General features: G+C 50.9%; 1 protein-coding gene across 1 annotated transcript; it reads right to left on the bottom strand.

The window, feature by feature from the left end:
- Nucleotides 1-757: 757 nt before the first annotated feature.
- On the bottom strand, nucleotides 758-20,316 carry Pick1 (protein interacting with PRKCA 1). The gene is made up of 13 exons (XM_028789969.1): nucleotides 20,128-20,316; nucleotides 19,850-19,953; nucleotides 18,908-19,019; nucleotides 10,139-10,267; nucleotides 8,562-8,628; nucleotides 7,032-7,121; nucleotides 5,331-5,384; nucleotides 4,908-4,970; nucleotides 4,113-4,246; nucleotides 3,704-3,796; nucleotides 2,811-2,861; nucleotides 1,896-2,040; nucleotides 758-1,497 (listed from the first exon to the last, which is right to left on the bottom strand). Exons 2-13 carry the CDS (start codon nucleotides 19,888-19,890, stop codon nucleotides 1,226-1,228), a joined length of 1,251 nt encoding a protein of 416 aa, XP_028645802.1. The 5' UTR covers nucleotides 19,891-19,953; nucleotides 20,128-20,316; the 3' UTR covers nucleotides 758-1,225.
- Between the last annotated feature and the right edge of the window lie 1,025 nt (nucleotides 20,317-21,341).

Here is a 21,341-nt window from a genome sequence, read left to right as displayed (position 1 = left end):
GCAGAAATCAGCCCAGGGTTCCACAGGGATCATTACTGTGCCAAGTTTTGGGTTTTGTTTTTTCCCTTTGTCCAGCCACTGGATGCCCCTTCAGTGTGGCTAGACAGCGCTGTTGGTAAGATACGAGTCTCTCTCTCCCTCCAGCTTCTGCCTGGAAATCCCACCAAAGTTTCTACAGGACTGCAGCCCAAAGCTACAGCAAAGGAGCTTTTCCACTCTGGACCCTGCCACCTCACATAGTCCCCTGCCCTTTGTGCTCTCCAGATGGCCATGCCCTGTCTGTCCTGATGGGCATTTGAGATAAGGGGTGCAGTATGAGCTGCACACCACCAGGCAGACAAAACAGAAGGATGTCTGCATTGCCCTTGTGGCCCTGGGCTCTGAACTGAACATGGTTCCTGAGTAGTCTCCCCAGCTGTACCTGTATGACCCTGACAGGGTCTGTTCTGCCCCCTTGCCTAAGACTCATTTTACACCCAGGAACACAGAAGGGTTAAGAGTACTTGATGCTGGAAGCAGGTGACAGTCAAGGCTCTAGGACCCAGACTCAAGCTGCAGCGCCCACTGTTCTCAAAATGTGTGGTTCTGAGCAAGATGCTACCCTGAGCCTCTTGACCCCAGAGCTGCTCCTGTAGGCACTGCTAGAGATGAATGGACACGGAGGGAATTGCCTAAGTTTTGTGTCCCACCCTCCCTCAAGACCCAGGAGGCAGCTGAGATCTGCCAAGGGTCTGAGCCATTGCAAGGAGCCCATCCGTTCTGTCTGGGGTTCTGTTTATTCAATACAGGCCCAGCTTCCAGCCCTTGAGGCTAAGCCAGAAACAAATACAGGCTGCCGAGGTGTGCATGTGGACTTGGGGCACCCTGGTACGCTGGCCCCAGCCTCGGATGTCCGCCCGGCTCCCATTCTCTGCAGTCTTGGCACCACCGCGGTGCTCACAGGGACAGGTCCTGTGCTCTGCCTGCTCCAGCCCCTTCTCTTTTCTGTCTGAGGCCCAGCTCTCCCTCTAGCTGGGAGGTGGGAAGGAAGGATGGGAGCTGGAGTCCAGGTCCCACGCTGCAGCGTGGGTTCACTGTTCGAGGATAGAGGAGCAGGGAGGCAGGCGCCCCGAGCCAGCAGGCTTTATGCGCCACTATATGCCTTCGCTGTCCTACAGTGGCCCCGCCCCACTCCCACTGCGGTCCTCCCGCTACCCTGCCCCCCCAGGTCTACTTGAGGGGGCACTCAGGAGTCACACCAGCTTCCGCCCTTGTCCGTGGGCCCAGTGGCCCCTCGTGCGTCCTTGGACACTTCCCTAGCTGCCCCATCCTCCTCATCTTCGTCCTCATCCTCTCCATCAGTGAAGACGCCATGGTTAGGACCATAGGCTAGAGTGGTGTGTGCCAGGTCCACCTCAATGGGGAAGACGTCGGCGTCGCGCAGCACCGCGTAGCAGTCATTATAGTACTTGGACATGGTAGACACGAAGCGCTGCAGCTGGAACACGATGTCCTGGACTGGGGCAGGAGGTGAGCAGACAGACCCAGTGACTATGACTACTTCATCTCAGGAAAGCTGAGATGGAGCTGGTTTGGCCTTCCTGCTGGGACACTTCCTGGGCCCCAGGCCTAGGAAGGGTAGACAGGGGCACAGCCAAAGGCTTCCTGGCCTACTTGGCCACTTCAGTCCTCCAAACTCTTAGCTCAGGAAACAAAGGTTGCCTGAGTGAGTAGATCTCGGGCCCCAGCTCTGCCCCCAACCCAGTCAGGCTCTAGGTGGGCTCCTGCCAGGGCCTGGTCTTAGGGTCTTGGGGAGACTACCCTCTCTGGGCCTCATGGCACCCACCCTGGGGCTAAGTGCCAGGAAAGGGCCACTGAGGGTAGCACGGGCCTCCAGAGCCCACTGCAGCCCTCACCATGCTTCTGGTCCAGCAGTTCCATCTTCTCTAGCACATCTTTGCGCATCTGGGAGAAGCGGGCTCGAGCCTCCTGGCGGCAGCGCAGGATCAGGCGGTACTCATAGTTGCCTGTGCTCACTCGGTAGAGCGGCTCTCCTAGGGCCTGGGGCAGGCAAGCTTGTCAGCGCCCTTGGGTGGACCTGGGCCTCCCAGGGACAGGTGGGGCTGGAAGGCTGTAGGCTGGCCCAGCTCACAGCTATACCACAATGGGCTTTCAGATGCCACTGATGGACAGAAGCTCAAAGCAGTAACTTTGGAGGGAGAAAAATCAACCACAGAAACATGAACACAGCTCACATGAAATAAATGAATATTGGTCAAAGGATAGACCCTGACTTCAAACACATAACAAAATAGAAACAATGAACAGAAAACAACCAGGGGCTGGAGAGTGGTTAAGAACAGTCATTGCTCTTGTAGTGGCCTGGGTTCAGTCACCAGTACCTACAAGGTCACGCACAACTGTCTGTAGTTTTAGTTCCAACACCTTCTTGTGACCTCCAAAGGCCACACAAATGGACACACACACACACCAGGCAAAACACTCATACACATAAATAAATAAACCAACTTTTTTCTTTTTAAAATCAAAGCATAGCTCAGAAGAGAACTGTTAGCTTTTTCCTATAGGTCCCTCACAAACTTGGGGTACCTGACCTAGAACAGATTCAGGAAATTACCTCATGGCCAACTAGTTGGCACCTCAAGCCAGAGGAACTGGCAGAATAAGCTGACAGCCCCAAACTCCAGGAACTACAGTCCAACTGAGACCCCGGGATGCCGGACATACCCACCATCTCTGACAGACCTTCTAGGGCAGGAGGGGAGGTAGGCACCCAAGCCCCCCGCTACCACGCGGCCCTCGGTACTCACAATGCAGCTGTACTCCTCATCATCCATCTCCTTCACCTTCAGACAGTACGACTGTGTAGGACGGGGTAGGGGAGGCCAGGAAGTCAGAGCCAGGCTTCCCGGAGTCCCATCCTCATGTCCTCAGCTCCCCTGCTCCACCTCCCTATGCCCTCAGGTCACACCAAGAGAGCAACCGTATAGCCACCAGGTTCAGGGCCACCTGGGAAAGGCTGGAAGCATGGATGGAGGCTGAGGAAAGGGGACCAGGGGTATGAGGCACTCCTCTGGGAGGGAACGAAGGCCTGAAGGCTTGAGAAATTCAAAAACAATCAGATTCAAGTCTCAGGAGATGCTCTGGGGATTGGAGGGTATGGCTCAGTGGGACAGCACTTGCCTAGCATGCATAAGGCCTTCCTATCTCAAGAATAGGAAATGGCTGAGATCAAAACCAAAACTCTAAGATACTGTGTGAGGTGGTGCTGGCCAGACAATAGAGCTGGGGAGCTCCTTGAAGACGCACTGGGTAGAGGCCTGGCAAGTCAGGGCTCTAAGAGGAGCTGCAGCAAAAAGCCTGAGTATTCAACACATCGTTTTCTTAGCTCCTCTGAGCATCAGATTATCATCTAGGACTTAAAACATCCTTTTCCTAAACCTCGTCTGAGCTGCTGCTAGAGGTGACAAGGCCCAAGGAGGAGGAACGACACAGAATGGAGTGGGCCTGCGCTCCAGGCTCTAGGCAGCTGCGAGCTCCTTGGTGTGGGATGCAGAGTCTAGGCTCCTCCTGATTGGCTAGTCAGGCCTTTAATCCCACAGGCCTGACTCAGCTGAGGTCTGGGCCAAGCCTGCCTGCTGACCTCATGGCTGGCCTCCAGGATGGGTTCACCTCAGCTGGTCAGACACTGCAGTCCACTCACCAGGTATTCAAACTTCACATCCAGGTACTTCTTGATGGTGAGGCGTGTATCAGGGATGGCTTTATTAAGGTACGTGTTCAGGTCCGTCAGCATCTAGGAGGGTGAGACAAAGGGCACTGATGTGTCATCCCTTCCAGTGGATTTTGGAACAAGCTAAAGGGCATGCGTCAAGGTTAGAAGACTATGTGGAGTCAAGGACATATTGTGACTCAGCAACAGAACAGTGCTCAAACCAGTCTTGAGTTCAACAGGACCCAGGGCAGCAGTGACTGATGGATGGATAGATGGCCACAGAGGTGACAAAGCTAGTGTCTGCATCTGGCACCTGACTCCAGCCCAGAACCCCTCCTGTGCTAAGCTACCGCTCCTGCCTTGGCTAGTGGGGCACGCTGTACTCTGAGAGACCCACCGGTTTGATGGTTTTCAGTAGCCGAATGCCGAACTTCTCAATGCTGCGGTGTGCATCAGCAAACTTCACGAATGCTTCACTTGCTGCTGGCTGCGGCTCCCGGACGCCAATCACAGAGAACACGTCCCCAAAGGCTGCATGACAAGTTTGTCTTGAAGCCCTGACTTGACCCATAGAGAAGCCAGGGGTTTGCTGGGCAGCAGGACAGGGGCCCGGCCAGCAGGAAGCCAAGGTCTTCTGGGGTCTACATCTGAAGGGGTTACATCTTCAAGAGGCTTGGGCCATACTCCCAAGGAGCTGCACCCTCACTCTAGGCTTAGACTCCCAGAGGAGCTAGTTTTTGTTCCCTCAGAGTGAGCAGACAAAAGCCTGAGGTGTTCATGCTAGCTGAGAACAGAGCACCAGGCTGAGAGTCCGGACCCCAGGTTTTAATGGCAGATCTGCTACCATGAGCTCTGGGCCCACTTCCTGTCTGGACTTCCTTTCCTGGCCTATAAATGGGGTTGTGTCTCTCCTGCCCACCATGGGACTGAAGAGACACAACTCAAAAAGAAGCCACCCGCACTGTAAGTAGCAGTGAGACAGGGGACAGGGCATCGTAAAGCCAGCTGGACCAGATGCTTCATGGTCACTGCCACACCCAGCATCAGACTGGGTCAGAGCAGCATGCTGGCCTTAGTGTGGGGATGAGAAGGGCCCAGAGAGGAAGCTGGCCACACCTCACTGTTAGGTGCTACTGAGTCTTGAGGGACAGGGGTTTGCAGGACCACATAGCATGTGTGGGGATGCCATTACCCCGGTGGGTCTGTGACAGCTCATAAAAGGCCCGTAGGAGATTCTTGGTGTGTTCCGTCATCCCTGTGGGAAGAGAAGCAAGTGACAAAAGACAAAGACCCAGTCAGAGATCACACTGGGCCCCCAGCCTTGCAGCCTCCCCGAGGTCCCCACTGCGCATTAGGTCCACAGGTTTTCCCTCAATGCCTAGGGATAAAGGCTGAGTTGGCGTCCTGTGTGGATCCCACGTGACAGGCAACTGGGATTATGTATGACAGTCTCTTAGGGGCTCTCTCTGGTAGTGCAGAAGTTTAAAGGGGCACCTGAAACATTTACTGTTCCCCAAACTTTCTAGGTAGCTCCCCTGCCCCACTGCCACTCTCTAAGACAGGGTCACCAGGGCAGAGCAACACCAGGCAGTTCCCTGCCGAGACTCCTACCTACCTTTGTAGAGCTCGGCCGTGCGTTCCAGCTCCTCCAGTCGCTTTACCAGCCCATCTGCGGAGGTCAAGAACAGGGGCATCTGTGGGCCCAGCAAGCCAAAGGAGGACACCAGCCCTGCAGAGGCCAGCTGAGGGAGGGGAGGTTAGGAAGAGGCTCTGGCCGGCCTTACCTAGCCCCTCTTCCCCTCTGCCTTAGTAAAGCCCTAAAGCTGGCCGAGCTCTGCCCTCACTTGGTCACTTCCTCCCTGAGGCTGACTACCAAGACCCAAAGTGGTGAGGCTCAGCGACCAAAAGCCCCCTTTGGCTCACCTAATTAACATGCCCAATTAAAATTAAACTCCTCATCCTAAGTCTGGGGAGTGACTGTGGTAAAACCAAGATCCAGGTCCTGCCCTTGGGGCTCCAAGTGCAGCAGAGGATCTCCCCAACTCTGGATATATCCTCACCTGTGGGGATAAGTACATACACCTCTCATGAGAGGGTGAGGGCCTCTAGGCCCTGCCCAGGCCATGTACTGGCCCAAGAGCACCTGCAGCCACATTAAGTCACCTTTCTGTGTCCCGGGAACACTTATGGTCCCCGATGACCACTGGCCCTTCTCCAGCTTGCACTTGTGGGCAAGGACCACTTTACCTCATCCTACAGAGAAAGCTGAGGGATGAGAGGTAGGGCAGCTGGCCAAAGTTATGCGGCCCTGCCTGTCTCTGCAGAATCCTGCTCACCGCACTTTGGTGTGGAGTTTTAGACAGGATCTTTTAAGCAGGAGGGGAGGGACTTCACATAGGCAGAGGCAGAGGCTTTTCTCAGGGCAGGAAAGCTTGCTGTGTGAAGGGCTAGGGATGGGAAAGTAGGGGAAGGTGTCCACCTCGGACGTCTTCAGGAGGCTGCTGTGGTCCACAGCCTCTATGTCCTGGCTCCCTGGAGCATAAGCACGTGGCCAGCAGGCAGTTGTTTTTAGCTGGTCATGGGACATCATGACAGCTTCCATTTTAGAACTCTATTTACAGCTAGGGAAATTGCAAGGTTCGGGGGAAACAACAACCAGTTCTAATTTCATCTCAATGCAGTGACTACAGTAACAAGGGTTTATAGGCACCACGAGGCTGAAAATAGCAGCCGCCACTTTGTACCCTATTTGGAACATGCTCAGGCCCCACCCCCATTCTCCCAGCCAATAAAGACCATGTGCCCAGCTGAGCCCACAGTTTATATGGGTATTTTTATCTTCCCCGCATACATGCATAGCACTGCTATTTATAAGCATAGGCTGGCGACGGCAGGAGCAGGACCACGGGTTCCATCAGCCTCCCGGGGAGACATCCAGTTCGTGTGTAAAGTGCCTTGCCTGCACATGGCTTCTCTAAGCACAGGCAGAGGAAGTGGAGACAAGGAAAGCAGCGCCACCTCCTGGTCAAGGGCAAGACTGAGGAGGACAGCACAGAGCAGGACAAGAGTGTAGGCTGTACAGGGAGCAAGCAGGCAGGAGTGGGGGCTCATGCTGGCCAGGAATCCAAGCTGGAAGGGAGCACTTATCCTCCCAAGTCTGCGTTGTCCCTCACCCCTTGATGGTGACCTAAAAGCCCAAAGCTGACAGCTGCAGTAGCTCTTGGGGAGCTGAAGAGGATCCCAGGGACACAGAGGTGTGACCTGGCTGTCCACATTGAGGCAGATGGGAGCTGAGCCAGTGGGTGGAAGGACTTACCATTACACAGGATGGCGCGGCTTAGGCCCAAGGCATCAGCTGTGCCTGAACTCATGTTTTCTACCAGCCGGTGCTTGACTTTCTTCAACACTGGGGCAGGAGAAAGGGCCAATGAGTCTGCTGCTGGCTGGGCCGTCTAGGCCAAGCCCCATCACGGCTGCCTCACTGAGGGGCCAGTAGGTGGAAGAAGACAAGCCTAGGCATGGTGCTTGGAACAGTTAGGAAGCCAGGGCTCACAGCAGTCTATCCTGGGCTACTTGTCCTATTCAGCTCCCACTTGGAGGAGCTGGATAGGTAAACATGAAGTGCTCAGAACAAAGACTGAAACCTGCTCTTTGGTACTGGTGTCAGTGAGAGCTCAGAGCTTGTGTGTGCCAAGCACCAGCACACAGGACAGACAGAAGGCCTTATCCCTCCTCTCTTCCAACTAGCATGAGATCATCTGTGTCAAGGTAAAGGCTCTCCAGCTGATTACCTCAGAGTAGTGGGCATCACTAAGGGCCACTGGCTGGTCACTCCATGTAACCAACTAAGATCTTGGAACAGGTCCTGGGCTGGAATCAAAATGCTCAATAACAAGAATATCAGACCAGGGAGGTGGCACACGCCTTTAAGCTCAGCACTTGGGAGGCAGAGACAGGGGGATCTCTGAGTTCAAGGTCAGCCTGGTCTACAGAGCGAGTGAGCTCTATAGAACACAGAGAAACCACTAGTGAGCTCATTTGTCCTTAGTCTCCATTAGGCCCTGGGCTGTAGGTGAGTATGGGTGTTCTGCCAGGAGACTGCCAAGCCTATGTCTCACACTTTGCCAAGTAGATCCAGAGGAGCTGGCAGCTAATTGTTGCTGTCTCAAGGCTTCTGCAGAAGCAAGACCTTGCCTTTCTAGCCACAGGCAAGTTGCCAAAAAGCACAGTGATGGTTTGAATAGGTATGGCCCCATAGACTCATGTGTTTGAATGATTGACCCACTATTAGGAAGTGTGGCCTTGTTGGAGGAAGTGTGTCACTGTAGGGACAGTCTTGGAGGTCTCTTATGCTCAAGCTATGCCCAGTGTGATACACAGTCTCCTTCTGCTGCTTTCAGATCAAGATACAGAACTCTCTGCTCCTCCAGCACCATGTCTGCCTAGATGCTGCCATGCTTCCCGCCATGCCGATAACAGACTAAACCTTTAAAACTGTAAACCAGCCCCAGTTAAATGTTGTCCTTATAAGAGCTGCCTTGGTCATGGTGTCTCTTCACAGCAATAAAACCCTATCTAAGACACACATTATAAGGGCCAGTTTGCACCACATGTCTCCCCAAAAGTAGCTAACAGGAGAGGCCATGGAGGAGAAGGACTAAAATTGGACATGACACACAGGTCTAGGTCTGGTAGTAGAGGGTGTAAAATACAGGGCAGTGAGCATGCAGGGCCAGGGGCCTGTGAATAGCTACAAGGAGAGCACCTGGCTCCTCCCAGCCTTTGGGATTAGCTTGGACAGAAAAAGCCAGAGCCCCTGGCACATGGCTGCTCTGGCCTGTCTTACCAATGTCCAGGGACATGCCCTGCTTAGGGTCCGCCTGCAGCTTGTTGTAATGGATGGTCACCTCCCCCTACAAGAGCAGCACAGACACAATCAGGACAGTGGCCCCCTGGTTCCAGCCCCCCAGAAACTACTTTCTACACATCCGGCTCTAGAACACCAACCAGAAAGAAAGGAGCAAGGCTTCTCAGGGACCAGGAGGAAAGGTAGAGTGACGTGGGGATTCACTTAGTCCCACGTTCTAGAGACTGCTCAGGAAAGGACATCTGCACATGGGAGGCCACCATGGTCACTCTAGTGTTTGCAACCCTAAGGCCTTTGAGATTGGGACTGAATCTACTCACATCAAACTTGGACTGAAAACTTACACTCACAGCACAGACGAAGTGAGCCAACATGGTTGGTCAGTTGGGGGTAGGGTGTGAAGGGTCCCTTGGGACTGACATGGTCTTGAGCTCTGAGCCCCTCCTTGGTCTATCTGGTGCCTAAAGGGGCACAAGGGGAGGGGGGACTACAGAGGTAACCTCTTAGTTCTCAGTGAGGACTAAGTACCAGGATGACTTAGGAACAAGATAAGAGTGTGACAGAGAAAACCAGAGCAATGGCTGTCTGAGTGGAAGCAAGAAGGGGCAGTGGGGGCTGAAGAGATGGCTCAGTGGTTAAGAACACCTGCTGCTCCTGCATATGACCTGGGTTCAGTTATCAACACCCACACTGTGGTTCACAACCATCTGGAACTCCAAACCAGGAGATCTGATGACCTCTTTGACCTCTGAGGGTAGCAAGTACAAACGTGGTGATGCACATACATACTTCCAGACAAAATGCATATAAACTAAATCCAAATTTCAACGCACGCATGCACACACGCACACACAAATATATATGTGGCAGGGACAGTAAGGGCTGGTCCTGGAGCCTTGGAGGGTGCCAACGGGAAGGGGAAATTACTGGCCTAGCTAGGGTTTGGGGCCTCAGATTCTAGGACCAACTCTACATAAGCTGACTCCCCTTGACACTGGGACTGCCTGTGCTCTGTGGCTCTGCACCCCCTCACGAGGCTCTTGGAAGTTTTGTCAAGGGTCTCCAGTAGCTGAACTGCCAAGGAATGGCAAGAAGGCCATGCTTCTTTGTGAGTGACAAGGACTCAGCACAGAGCAAGGGTTTCAGTGGAAGATCCAGGGTGAGGAACAAGCAGGTGGAGAGGATCTGGGCTGCATCTGGACCAGAAATGCCTGAGCTCGGGGTTCTCCATAGCCTCAAGTCCTTGGAGAACTTGGCAAGTAGTTCCTCCCACAAAACTCTAGGGCAAACATGGCCCAGCTGTGGTCACTCGAGTCTACTGATCCAGTGAAGTCACTGTTGGCATCACAGCTCATCTGAGTGCTCAGCACCTCTGGGAGCTCAGAGAAACCCAGGGGTCCAGGAGACCGAGTGTGTCCCTCATAATGCTATATAAGTAATAGGCAGTGAACCCTAAACCTGCTAGGCCCCCCGACAGCCTGGGTGGCTGAGCAGGGACTGACAGCCCGTGTCTCATACTCCAGAGCAAGCTTCTAGCTGCTCCCGTGACATCTTACCTTCACCTCCTGAATCATCTTCGCCACCTCGACCTTGGTCTTCCCTTTGATTGACCTGCCATTGACCCCAGTGATCTCATCTCCAGCTGCCACCGTGCCGTCCAAGGCTGCAGGCGTGTTGTCAAATACCTGCAGATGTCGAGCAAGTAGGGGACAGTGGAGCGGAACTTGGGACCTGAGCAGGCCCTCCTTCCACCTTAGGGAGTGCCAGCAAAGGCAAGAGAAAACCTCCCCATTCTTGGGAAGGGGACAGAAGCAAGCTGTGACAGCTGAGACGTTCCCTATGGGAACCCAGTAGTCCTCATGGTTCCCAGCTGCCCTCCACTGTCACCATCTATTGGGCTTCCGGACAGTGTTTAACAATTCTAGCACCTGCTTTGTCTCCAGAGACAAAGAACAGCCCAGGGTTACTCTGAGCAAGGCCCCTATGCCTGTGAGCCCTTCTCCTAGTTCCTTCAATGGGACTTGTGCTCACTGGCTGTGAGGCGGTGTTTCTGTCAAAGATGAGCTGTTTGGTGATAACAGCAAAGAGACAGCTTTGGAAGACACACACAGACTGGGGGACATTGACAAAGATGCAGTGCACACACAGACACGGGATCCACACTCAAACATGGGATTCACACACAGTTGCAAGAGGCTCACACGGAAATGGGGTTCATATACACAGACATGGGCTCTACACATAAATGCAAGGGGCACACATACATGGGGTTCACACACAGAGGCAGGAGGCAAACACAAACAGAGCAGCACAAACTGGATCAGAGAGGAACTACAGAAACATCAAACTGACCAGCAGTAATTCTATACCTCTCAGCTGGTTTTGAGACAGGGTCTGACTTTGTAGCCCAGGTTGCCCTTGAACTAGCAAACTTCCTGCCTCAGTCAGCCAATAACATGATGAGTCACCACGTAGGGCTCGTGTGTCACCTCTAGTTTCTAAATCTTCTAACGAAGCCACGTTTAAAGGACACTTCATGCTGTTTTTTTAGTGTTACAAGGGAAGATGACATGAAGGTAAGCATTTATCAGCCTTCAGATCACATTACAAATACTACAAGCAGTGATGGGAGGGGGCGGGCAATGAAACTCTGGCACAAGTCAGACACAAGCAGCTGGAGGGATGCTGGGGGTGGCTGGTTTTGATTGTTCGCATGAGCAGATAGAGTCTGCTGAAGCCCCTTGAGTATGTCAGGGAAGATGTTTCCTGGGAGAATGGACTGAGTGAAGAAGCCTGCCCTGAACATGGGCAATATGACAGAACCAAAATGAGAGCTTCCTCCCTTCCTTCCAAGTTTCCTGAAGATGCTGTCACTGCAGAGATTTCGAACAACACAGAAAACAGGTCCTAGGGAGGTGAGGTCATTGCCATGACTAACAAAGACTAAGTGTGGTCTGCAGGAGAAATTAGAAAAGTTGGGAGGTGCAGGCTAGAGAAGCCCCAGATGTGGTAAACTTATCCCAGAGGACAGTCCTGATGGCAGCTTGGGACAACAGACTGCCATGTAGACACCAAAGACGGCTTCAATTGTGATCAAGGAAGATCATACTGTATTCAGATTTGTTCTGTGTCCTAAGACTTTGCAGGCTAAGTGTCAGGTAGTGGCTGTATTTCAAGCCAGCTTGTGGATATCACTGGCTACATTAGTCAAGTTTACGGTAAAAACTTAACTGCAGAGCAGGAGGGTCTGGAAAATATATTTGCCCAGAAAATAAACTGGTGCTTAAATGATTCTATCACTAAGCTGGGTATGGTGGCATATGCCTTTAATATAAACACCGAGTCAGAGGCAGGTGGGTATCTGTGACCAGGCTAGCCAGAACTACACAGACAGAACTTGTCTCAAAAAATAAACTAATTAATTAAAATAAAACTAAAAAGAAATTATTATGCCATTAAACAGTTGGGAAGCTAGGAAGGATGCTTTGGTGACATCTAAGGTGTTGGCAGACCCCAGCTGTGCTAGCTGGTTTATGTCAACTTGACACAAGATAGAGCTTTCTGAAAAGAGGGAACCTCAATTCCCTGAAATAATGCCTCCAGAACAGTGGGCTGTAGGCAAGCCTATAGGGCAACAACTCTCAGCCTCTGGGTCACCAACCTTTCAGGAGGCTGCATATCAGACAACCTGCATTTCAAATACTTACACTACGATTCATAACAGTAGAAAAATCAGTTATGACATAGCAACAAAATAATTGTATAGTTGGGGGTTACTGCAACATGAGCAACTGTATTAAAGGGTTGCAGCGTCGGGAAGGCTGAGGACCACTGCTGTAAGGCAGTTTCTTAATTCCTGATAGATGTGGGAGGGCCTAGGCCATTTTGGGTGGTGCCATCCCTGGGCTGGTGGTCCTGGGTTCTATAAGAAAGCAAGCTGAGCAAGCCATCAGGAGCAAGCCAGTAAGCAGCACCTCTCCATGGCCTCTGCATCAGCTTCTGCCTTCAGGTTCTTGCTTTGGTCATGGCGTTTTATCACAGCAAGAGTAACCTAATCTAAGTAGCCATCCATGGCAGGCTCAAGAGTATAAAGGTTTAACTCATTTCAAAGTTTTTGCGTAAGAAGAGAGCTCAAGGCACCCTTCTGGCAAGAACTTTCTAGGAAAGTGTGGTCCCTGGACTTGGTGTCTGGTATCCACACAATGCTGGTTTTGTAGATACTGCAACAGGGGTGCATGTAGTTTTCAAAGGAAGCCTGACCATTGTGACAGGATTGGGATTCCTGCAGGCAAAACCTGAGAGGGCAGTGTGAGGGTCACACTGAAGATGCACAGGAAATGCCAGATGTTAAAGACACCAGAACATGGAGTATCTGATGAGGATAGTTACAGGCAGGAGGCAGAGTGTTGAGCGCCTCAAAGAGAAGCCCCGTGGGCTACAAATGGCAAGGCCATAGGGCAAGGCTGCCCAAGCCCTGTGGAGGGCAGATCGTGCCACCATATGCCATAGACAGCAGCCACAGAGCTGTAGGCATTAAGGTTCGCACTGCTGATCTATTGTATCTCTCCATGCCTGCGTGTCTCCCTCATGGGACAGAGCATTTACTGTAGGATAGTATATCTCAGGGGCATGGCAACGTGACCTTTACTCAGTTTTATAGAAGCTCATAGCTAAGGGTTTGCCTTTCATCTCAGAAGAAACTTTGAACTTGGATTGTTTTGTTTTTAAGAACAACATTGAAGCCAGGCAGTGGTGAGGCACATGATCTCTCTGAGTTTGAGACCAGTCTGCCTACAGAGTGAGTTCCAGGACAGCTAAGACTACACAGTGAAACCCTGTCTCTAAAAAGAAAAAAAAAAGGTGTAAATACATGTGTGTGTGTGTGTGTTGTGTGTATGTATGTATGTGTGTATTTGCACATACCTAAAATCTCACCACTGGGAGATAAACGTGGGGATCAGATTTCAATGTCATCCTCAGCTAATGGCAAGTTCAAGGCCAGTCTGGGTGCCTGAAAGCCTGGCTCAAAACAAAGCAAGGGTCATCAGGATAACACTTGTTGCCATGCCTGACAATCTAAATTTGATTTCTTGCAACCCAAATTGTAAGAGAGCCAACTACAAGCTGTTGTCTGACTTCCACTCACATGCCATGGCATGTGTTCATGTGTCCACACACATACAAAATACACGTTAAAAACAAAACCAAGACTACGGAGATCTACAGCGATAGCTGATACACTTGGATACCCTTGGCATCGTCAGATGACTATGACTTTCAGGGCCAGAGTGGATGCTGTGGTTAAGGTGTGTGTCAAGCTGTCAAGATCTTGACAGTCCACTTGAGGACTGAGCAGCTCATCCTGCTGTCACACATGCTGTGGGAGCCCCAAGGCCCTCTGTGTGTCTGTGAGGTTGCTCCCGTTAAGGGAGGCACCGCCATCCGTAGGCTGGAGCTGGACAGGGGGAGGAGAAAGGCAGCCAGTACAGTGCACCCATGTTCCTGTTCTCTAGCTTCCTCTGATGAGACTGCTCAGCTATGTGCTCCTGCACTGATGGACAGACCTGTGAAAGCAGCCAAGGTAAATCTCCCCTTAACCATTCCTCTCAGGCACCTGGCCACAGCCCTGAACAAAAGGTCCATACTCTCAGATGACAAAATTTCAGTACTACTCACCACAACCTGCAGATGCAGTAAGCTCCCTGACAAAATCCCAGGGACATTTTTGTAGTCAGAAAAATTCTAGAAATCTAAATCCTAAGATTCATACAAGAATATCAAGGAACTCTGAAAGGCCAAAATAATCTTAAGAAAAAAATAATAAAGCCAGAAGGCTGACACTTCTTGATTTCAAATTTTCCTACAAAGCTGGTGTCATTAAAACAGTGTGGTGCTGGCAGAGGGGACTAGAGGTCTTGAAATAAACCCCTGCACATGTGGCCTAGAGCCCGGCAGGAGTGCTGGGAACACTGGAAGGACAAAGGTCAGCCTGGGAAAAGCATCACCACAGGCAGGAACACAGAAACTCACCTCAAATAGAGCAAAAGGAAACCACAATGTGATACACTCTAACCTCACACCAAGCAAGACAAACCCCCAATTCCACTTGCAAGAGTCCCTAGAACAGTCAAAGCCACAGAGACAGAGAGGACCATGGGGGCTGCTGGAGCTGAGGAAAGGGTGTCAGTGAGTTCACACCCAGTTTCACTTTCCAAAGGTCACTTTCTGAGACACAAACAGGGTTTGTGACACCTGAGACACAAGGATGACCAGTTTCTCAAAGGCTTGAGGGAATAAGAATTATATCACACACGAGCTGGAGAGCAGCAGTTAAGAGCACTGACTGCTCTTCCAGAGGCTCTGAATTCAATTCCCAGCACCCACATGGTAGCTCACAACCATCTGTAATGGGATCTGATGCCCTCTTCTGGTGTGTCTGAAGACAGCTACAGTGCACTCACATACATAAAATTAAATTAAATAAAAAAAAAAAGAGTAAGTCACACATAAGCAAAGGTCCCAATAAGAAAGACACATGCTAATGACCGTGAACAATGGAATGATACCATCAAGTTTCTAACCAAGGCCAGTGAGATAGATGCTCAGTAGGTAAAGGCCACAGGTAAAGCCTGGTGACCTAGTTCAATCTCCCCAAGACTCACATGGTGGAAGAAGAGAACCAATTCCCATAAGCTGTCCACTCTCTAACCTCCACACATGCATATGACACAACAGTCCCTCCACTAAATAAGTGGGCTTTAAAAAAATCTTTACTGATTAGTTGATTTTTTTGAGACAGGGTCTTTCTACATAGCCCTGGCTGTCCTATAATTCTCTATGAAGACCAAGATGGTCTTGAACTCACAATCTACCTGCCTCTGCCTGCCAAGTGCTGGGAGTAAAGGTGTGCGACACCAAGCCCAGCCATAAACATCTTAATTTGCTTAAGGAATAAAAATTTGGAGTAGAAAGATGACTCAGTGGTTAAGAGTATTTCCTATACTTGCAGAAGATCTGAGTTTAGTTCCTGGCACCCATGTGGTGGCTCAAACCATCTGTCACTCCAGTTCCAGGGGATATGATACCCTCTTCTGACCTCCATGGGCACCAGGCATGTATATGGTGTACAGACATGCATGCTGGCAAAGCATTCAACACATAAACAAATCTAAAATATAAACAATTTCAAAATTTCTAATTGAAATTTATTTTCAAACCTAGTGTTATTTTAAGTGTAGGGGACGGACCCAGGGCCTCAGTAGGCATGTACCCCACTCACAGAGCCATTCCTGCCCTTTGACCTTCACTCCTGAACTTGAGATCGTGTTAACTTTGAGAATAAGAGAACAACACTGACGAGAAAGAAAAAGGAGTGTCCCAAATGTATCGAGAAGGGGCCCTGGAGAATAGAAATGAACAGCAGAGGTCCCAAGGGACTAGGTTGAGGACAGATGACAAAAGTCTGAGAAAACAAGATCACACATCAAAGAAAGTAACAAGAGGTGATGCCGAGAAGAAAATCCTGGGTGAAGCATGGCAGCACACATACTGGTAAGGCTAGCACTTGGGAGGGAGAAGCTGGTGGATCATGATTAGTAGTTCAAGGCCAGCCCAGTGTACATGAGACCCTGTCTCACAAAAAAAAAAAAAAAAAAAAAAAAGTCAAGAACAAAGGTCACCAACTCAGGGCTAAAAAGAGATGGCTCAGCAGTTAAGGGCACTGATTATTCTTCCAGAAGACCTGGGCTTGAATCTCAGCACCCATCAGCACCCACATGGTGGTTTTCAACTATCTGTAACCACAGCCCCAGGGATCTGATGCCTTCTTCTGGCCTCCCAAGGCACCTGGAATACATATCATGCTCAGACATACATGCAGGCAAAATACCCATACACATAAAAATAACTATATTTTAAAAACAAAGAAAGAAAGACACCAGTTCATTAGAAAATTCAGCACAAGTGCTGGAGAAGGAAGGGTGGGGCTTGTTTCTGTCCCTTCTTTATCTCCTGTGCCTCCACAGAGCTGGCATGGACTTAGAAAAGCTTTCATGAACATCACCTGTGATGTTACCACTGAGTCAGGGCAGTACTGAGTGGAAGATGGGATATTAGGGAGATCTGTCACTTTAGAAGAGTTGAATGAACTCTCTCCTGAACTAAGATAAAGTGATAAAGAAAACAAACAAGACAGGAAGCCTGGAGAGACAGATCAGCAATTAAGTACATCTTGTTCTTGCAGAAGACCAAAGTTAGTTCCCAGAACCCACAAACCCAGAAACTCACCAACCCCTGTGAGTTCAACTTCTGAGGGATTTGGCGCCTCTGTTCTGCATGATTGTCTCCATTCAGGTGCACAGACACACGCACATACACATGATTAAAGGTAGTAACACACACAACCAGTAAAAGTGGGAGCCAAATCTGAGCAGGGTGAGATGAGGGCAGGGACTGCCGCTGGACAGAGGCCTTTGTGCACTTGACTTGCTTATGTGCAAACAGAAGAAATGCCGTCATGTTAGGATGCAGGTCATTCAATAACCATGATCCTGGGCAGTGAACACCTGGCGTGGAGACGAATGCCACAGAGGCTGAGCAGTTACAGGGGACCCAGGAAAGGTCTCTCTATGTCTCCTGGGGCAAAGGAGACCAACTCACCCTTGAAGGTAGAGGTAAGAGATGATCTTCCAGAGACCCAGTGCCTTGTCTGCACCTGAGGCCTGCCCGGCTGAGTGTCCCAACAGGGGATAGTCTGCATCCTTCCAAGGCTACAGAAATGTCCCTGACTGGCCAGGTACCTGGTGAAGTAGGTCTCATGACATATCTGCCCAACTCGTGCACTGCAGTGGACAGATGATCAGGGTAGCTTCCTCACAGACCTGTGAAGTTGCCCCCCTCTCACTAGCATGGCAGCTGGGAAAGGCACAGCTGCCAGGGAGCCATCACAGCTGCCACCTAGGGAAGCACCTGGCCCCACTGCCATTCCGCTCCATTTTCACAAGAATGCAAACACATCTGTGCTTACATACGTCATTAATTTACTTGGTTTTGTTTCTTTAGAAATGTAGCCCCGTATGGGTTTTCAATATTTACTTAATTTTAAAATTTCATGTGTATGTATGTGAGTGAACATATGTGCACTGCATGCACACAGGAGGAGGAGGCTCCCATGGAACTTGAATTACAGGTGTTGTGGACTGCCTGATATGGGTGCTGGGAACCAAACCTGGGTAACATATTTTTAAATCCTCACTTACCAGCTAAGAAATCTGAGGCCCAGAGTGATTAAGAAAGTCACTAGTATTCAGGGACGTTGACATATGAACCTTGGGCTACGACTTCCTCTGTCTGTTTGCTGAGACAGGGTCTCCACACTGGCCTCAAACTCCTTCACTGTAGCCAAACACGCCCTTCAATTGCTGACCCTCGCTACCTCTACCTCCTAAGTTCAGGGGCTGCAGGTGTTAGGCTGCCACGCCCTACAGGGACATTGTTATCTCATAGCCTTCCCTCTTCGGTTGGCAAACAGACTCATTCGAGACATTTATACTGAGTATGTTACATGCCAGGCGATAACCAGCACTAACTTCAGTTGAATACACACCGTGTGAGGCCAAGATCAGGTAGCCAGATCAGAACAAACTGGGGAGTGAAGAACAGACAGAAAAGGAAGTGGGGACAGCCCCACTCAAGAGCAGGTGAGATGGCTCGGCCGGGTGAAGTGTCTGTCAGGCAAGCCTGATGGCCTGACTTCAAACGTGGGATCTCACAGCAGAAAACTGACTCCTGAGGGTTGTCGTCTGACTGACATGAGAGACCCACACTCACATACACACATCATAAACACATATGCAAATACAATTGTAAAATTTTCAACAAGATTGCCTTTGTTGGCAAATGCAGATCTGCATGCATTTACGTATGCATGTATGTATGTATGTATGTACATGTGTGTGCAGGTCGGTCACTCTTTGCTTTCACGCCTCAGGCGTTAACCACCTTTGTTTGGGGGCGGCAGGATTGTGTGCACACTGTCTCTGTAACCTGGTACTCACCTATTAAGTTAGGTGTCCTAAGGCCACTTGTATTCACCTCTCCTGTACTATGGTTACAAGAACACACGCACATCAGTGTTTTACACCGGTGCCTGGACTTGAACTCTGCTCCGAAAGCTTTCATGGCAAGGACTTTACTGAGCCATCTCCCAGCCTCTGGAGCTAGTTTCTTTCAGAGTGGAGAAACAAACCTTTTTCTGTCATCCCAAGAAGGGAGGTGAAACATGCCACCCAGGAGCCTGCCCCTGCCCTCCAACGTGTCTCTCATACCTGGACAATATAGAGACAAGGACAGTATTGGGCCCCTCCTCCGATGCTGATCCCAATCAAGTTCTGAGCGTCCTTCTGCAGGGTGACCTTCCCAGGCACAGTGGGGATTCCTCTGGAAAGAGAAGCAAGTGACAGTGAACTCTGGTGAAAGGCTGACTGGAAGAAGCAGTCTCCCATGCCCAGAAAAGCTGCAACAACCTATACAAAGTAGCCTTGTCCAGGAAGAGCATTTGTACCAGAACATGTTCAAGAGTCATGCAGCTATGGGGTCAAAGCCCAGGGCTGCCAGAAATCCAAAATGGGACTTAACTCCAAGAAAACTCAAAGATCCAGCCAAGCTCCATCTTTGTAACCCTTCTCAGGTACTAGCAGGACATGACAACGCCCTCCCTTTAGAAGTCACTTAACTATTTCCCAGCCATCTTCCCGCTAAGACACCACAGCCTTCACAAGACAACCGAGGCTATCTTGTGGTGAACAAGCTCAGGTGTCAGCTTGGTTACTGAAGACCAACTTCCTAACGAGCAATGGCTGCTCGCCTCTCACTAAGTTCTAACACACATGGCTCTGAGATCTGCCCACTCTTTCTAAGGGTCAGACAAATATGATTTTTGAAAGTCTCCTAATCATCCATGCTGGGGCACAGAAGGCCTGTTTGTGATATTCCCATGTAGCCTTTGCAACCTGACTCTGTTGCCACCTTTGCAACGCCTACCCACACCACCCTGGCAGTACCTGGATAATGCCTTCAGGGTTGACATGGGGCAAATCATGTTTATCTGTCGACCTGTCACAACCCCCTACAAGTGATCTACTACGGGGATGCCTGGGCCCATGTCTACTCTTGAACACTGAGAAGAAAAAGTGTGTGGAGCTGGGACACCCAAGGACACACGGGACCTGGGCCCTCAGCTCTCCGGTGGTGGGGAAGAATATACTCACAACTTATCCTCCTCGATGTCATAGTCTAAGTCAGCAAACATGGTTCCAAGAGTTGGGGCCGACTGGCTAAGTGCCCAGCTCGGGAGGGGAATAGGAAACTCGGTCTGACGGAGAAAAGAACACAGGGCTTCAGGGAACTGAAGTGCCCAGATGCCAGCCTCAAGCTCCCACCCCTCCCCCACCGGGGCAGCAGGCCTCTCTGGTCCTCCCCTCTGGACTGGGAGAGGGAGCCTCAGGCTGGAAGGGCGCGCGGGGGTGGGGGGATAGGTGATTCTTACTTGGTACAGGGGAGGACCCCAGGCCAGGGCGATGGGCTCGGATTCTGGAGCCCGCCCCACGGTCTCCAGACCCTTGGGAGCCGCTTCAGTCGCTCACCGAGAGAGCCGGTCCCACAGCCAGGCCCGGGCCAGGCTGGCACCTGAACCCACCTGCCGTTCCACCTGGCGGCGACCGCGACTGTCGCGTCACTTCCGGTCGGGCACGGAAGTCCCGCCTCTCCCTCTGGGTATTTGCTCCAATCCCTGCAGGCAACCCTTCTGTCTCCGCTCCGGGACTCTCTGAACCAGGAAAAAGAAGAAGTGTTGGTGGAAGTTCGCCGTTAGTGTGAAAAAAAGGAAAAGTAAGAAAGGGTCTAGACGTGCTGGAGGCCCCGGACCCCGCCCTTGGCCGTGCCGCCATCTTGGGGAGGACAGAGCTCTTCCCGGCTTCCTTAGCGGCCCTCTGGGGACCACTTTGGCCGGGCGGTTGCCAGGGCAACGGAAGCATCCTGGGGCCAGCGAAGTTCAGTGAGCTGCCAACCTCAAGACCTTTGCTTTCCTATTTTCAGTACCACTTCCTAAGGAAAGCCTGTGTCTCCTTCACTACAAAGCGTCAGTACTGGAAGATTCCCTCAAAAGCCCAGTCTCACAAAGAAAGAAATTAAGTACCTGAGAGAGGGTGTAACTTTTTTTCAGAGATGATAACGTTGGTGTAAGATCCAGATCTTGGTCCTGGGACCCCTACAGCCAGTCTGGGATCTTTTGAACATCTGTGCTAAACTCGAAGCCATGAAAGGTATATTCAGTGGGTTTTGTATTTTTAAGATTTGACCTGTCTTTTCCCGGCATATGTACTATTACCGTTCAGTAAATGCTTCTTCGGCATTTTGGCAAAGGATCTGTCACACCAAAACCACCTCCTTAGTCTCGAGGCCCCTGGAGTCCTATTGAAGATACAGCCCCATGTTCCTGAGGCTCAACAAACATCAGTGCTTTCCAACCTTATCTCCGCACCAACTTCTGCTGCCAGTGATTATGTCCAATGGGTTCCATGGAAGAGAATAGCCCTCCAGGGACCACAGTGCTAGCAACCACTTCATCCAGGCAGAGTGGGACCAGTGTCCTTCCTCAGCTGGGGCAGGGTGTGGAGAAGGCACGAGGTCCTTTTGTTCACAGATAAGCACCAGGGGAGCCAGGAATGTTAATTGCACAGGATTGTCATTTAAGGGGAGAGA

The sequence above is a fragment of the Grammomys surdaster genome, unplaced genomic scaffold (genome assembly GCF_004785775.1).
Source record: "Grammomys surdaster isolate TR1022 unplaced genomic scaffold, NIH_TR_1.0 125852, whole genome shotgun sequence".
In the NCBI taxonomy this organism is placed as follows: Eukaryota; Metazoa; Chordata; class Mammalia; order Rodentia; family Muridae; genus Grammomys; species Grammomys surdaster.
Note: the sequence above shows the minus strand (reverse complement) of the source record. Positions and strands in the feature narration are given on the sequence as shown.

What these genes read in the sequence shown, in the direction of transcription:
- Pick1 (XM_028789969.1), bottom strand. Translation starts at nt 19,890, where the DNA reads ATGTTTGCTGACTTAGACTATGACATCGAGGAGGATAAGTT. An exon ending in CTTGTCTCTATATTGTCCAG is followed by an intron (nt 10,268 to 18,907) that starts GTATGAGAGACA and finishes CGACATCTGCAG; the next exon opens with GTATTTGACAACACGCCTGC. An exon ending in ATGAGGAGTACAGCTGCATT is followed by an intron (nt 2,041 to 2,810) that starts GTGAGTACCGAG and finishes TGCCTGCCCCAG; the next exon opens with GCCCTAGGAGAGCCGCTCTA.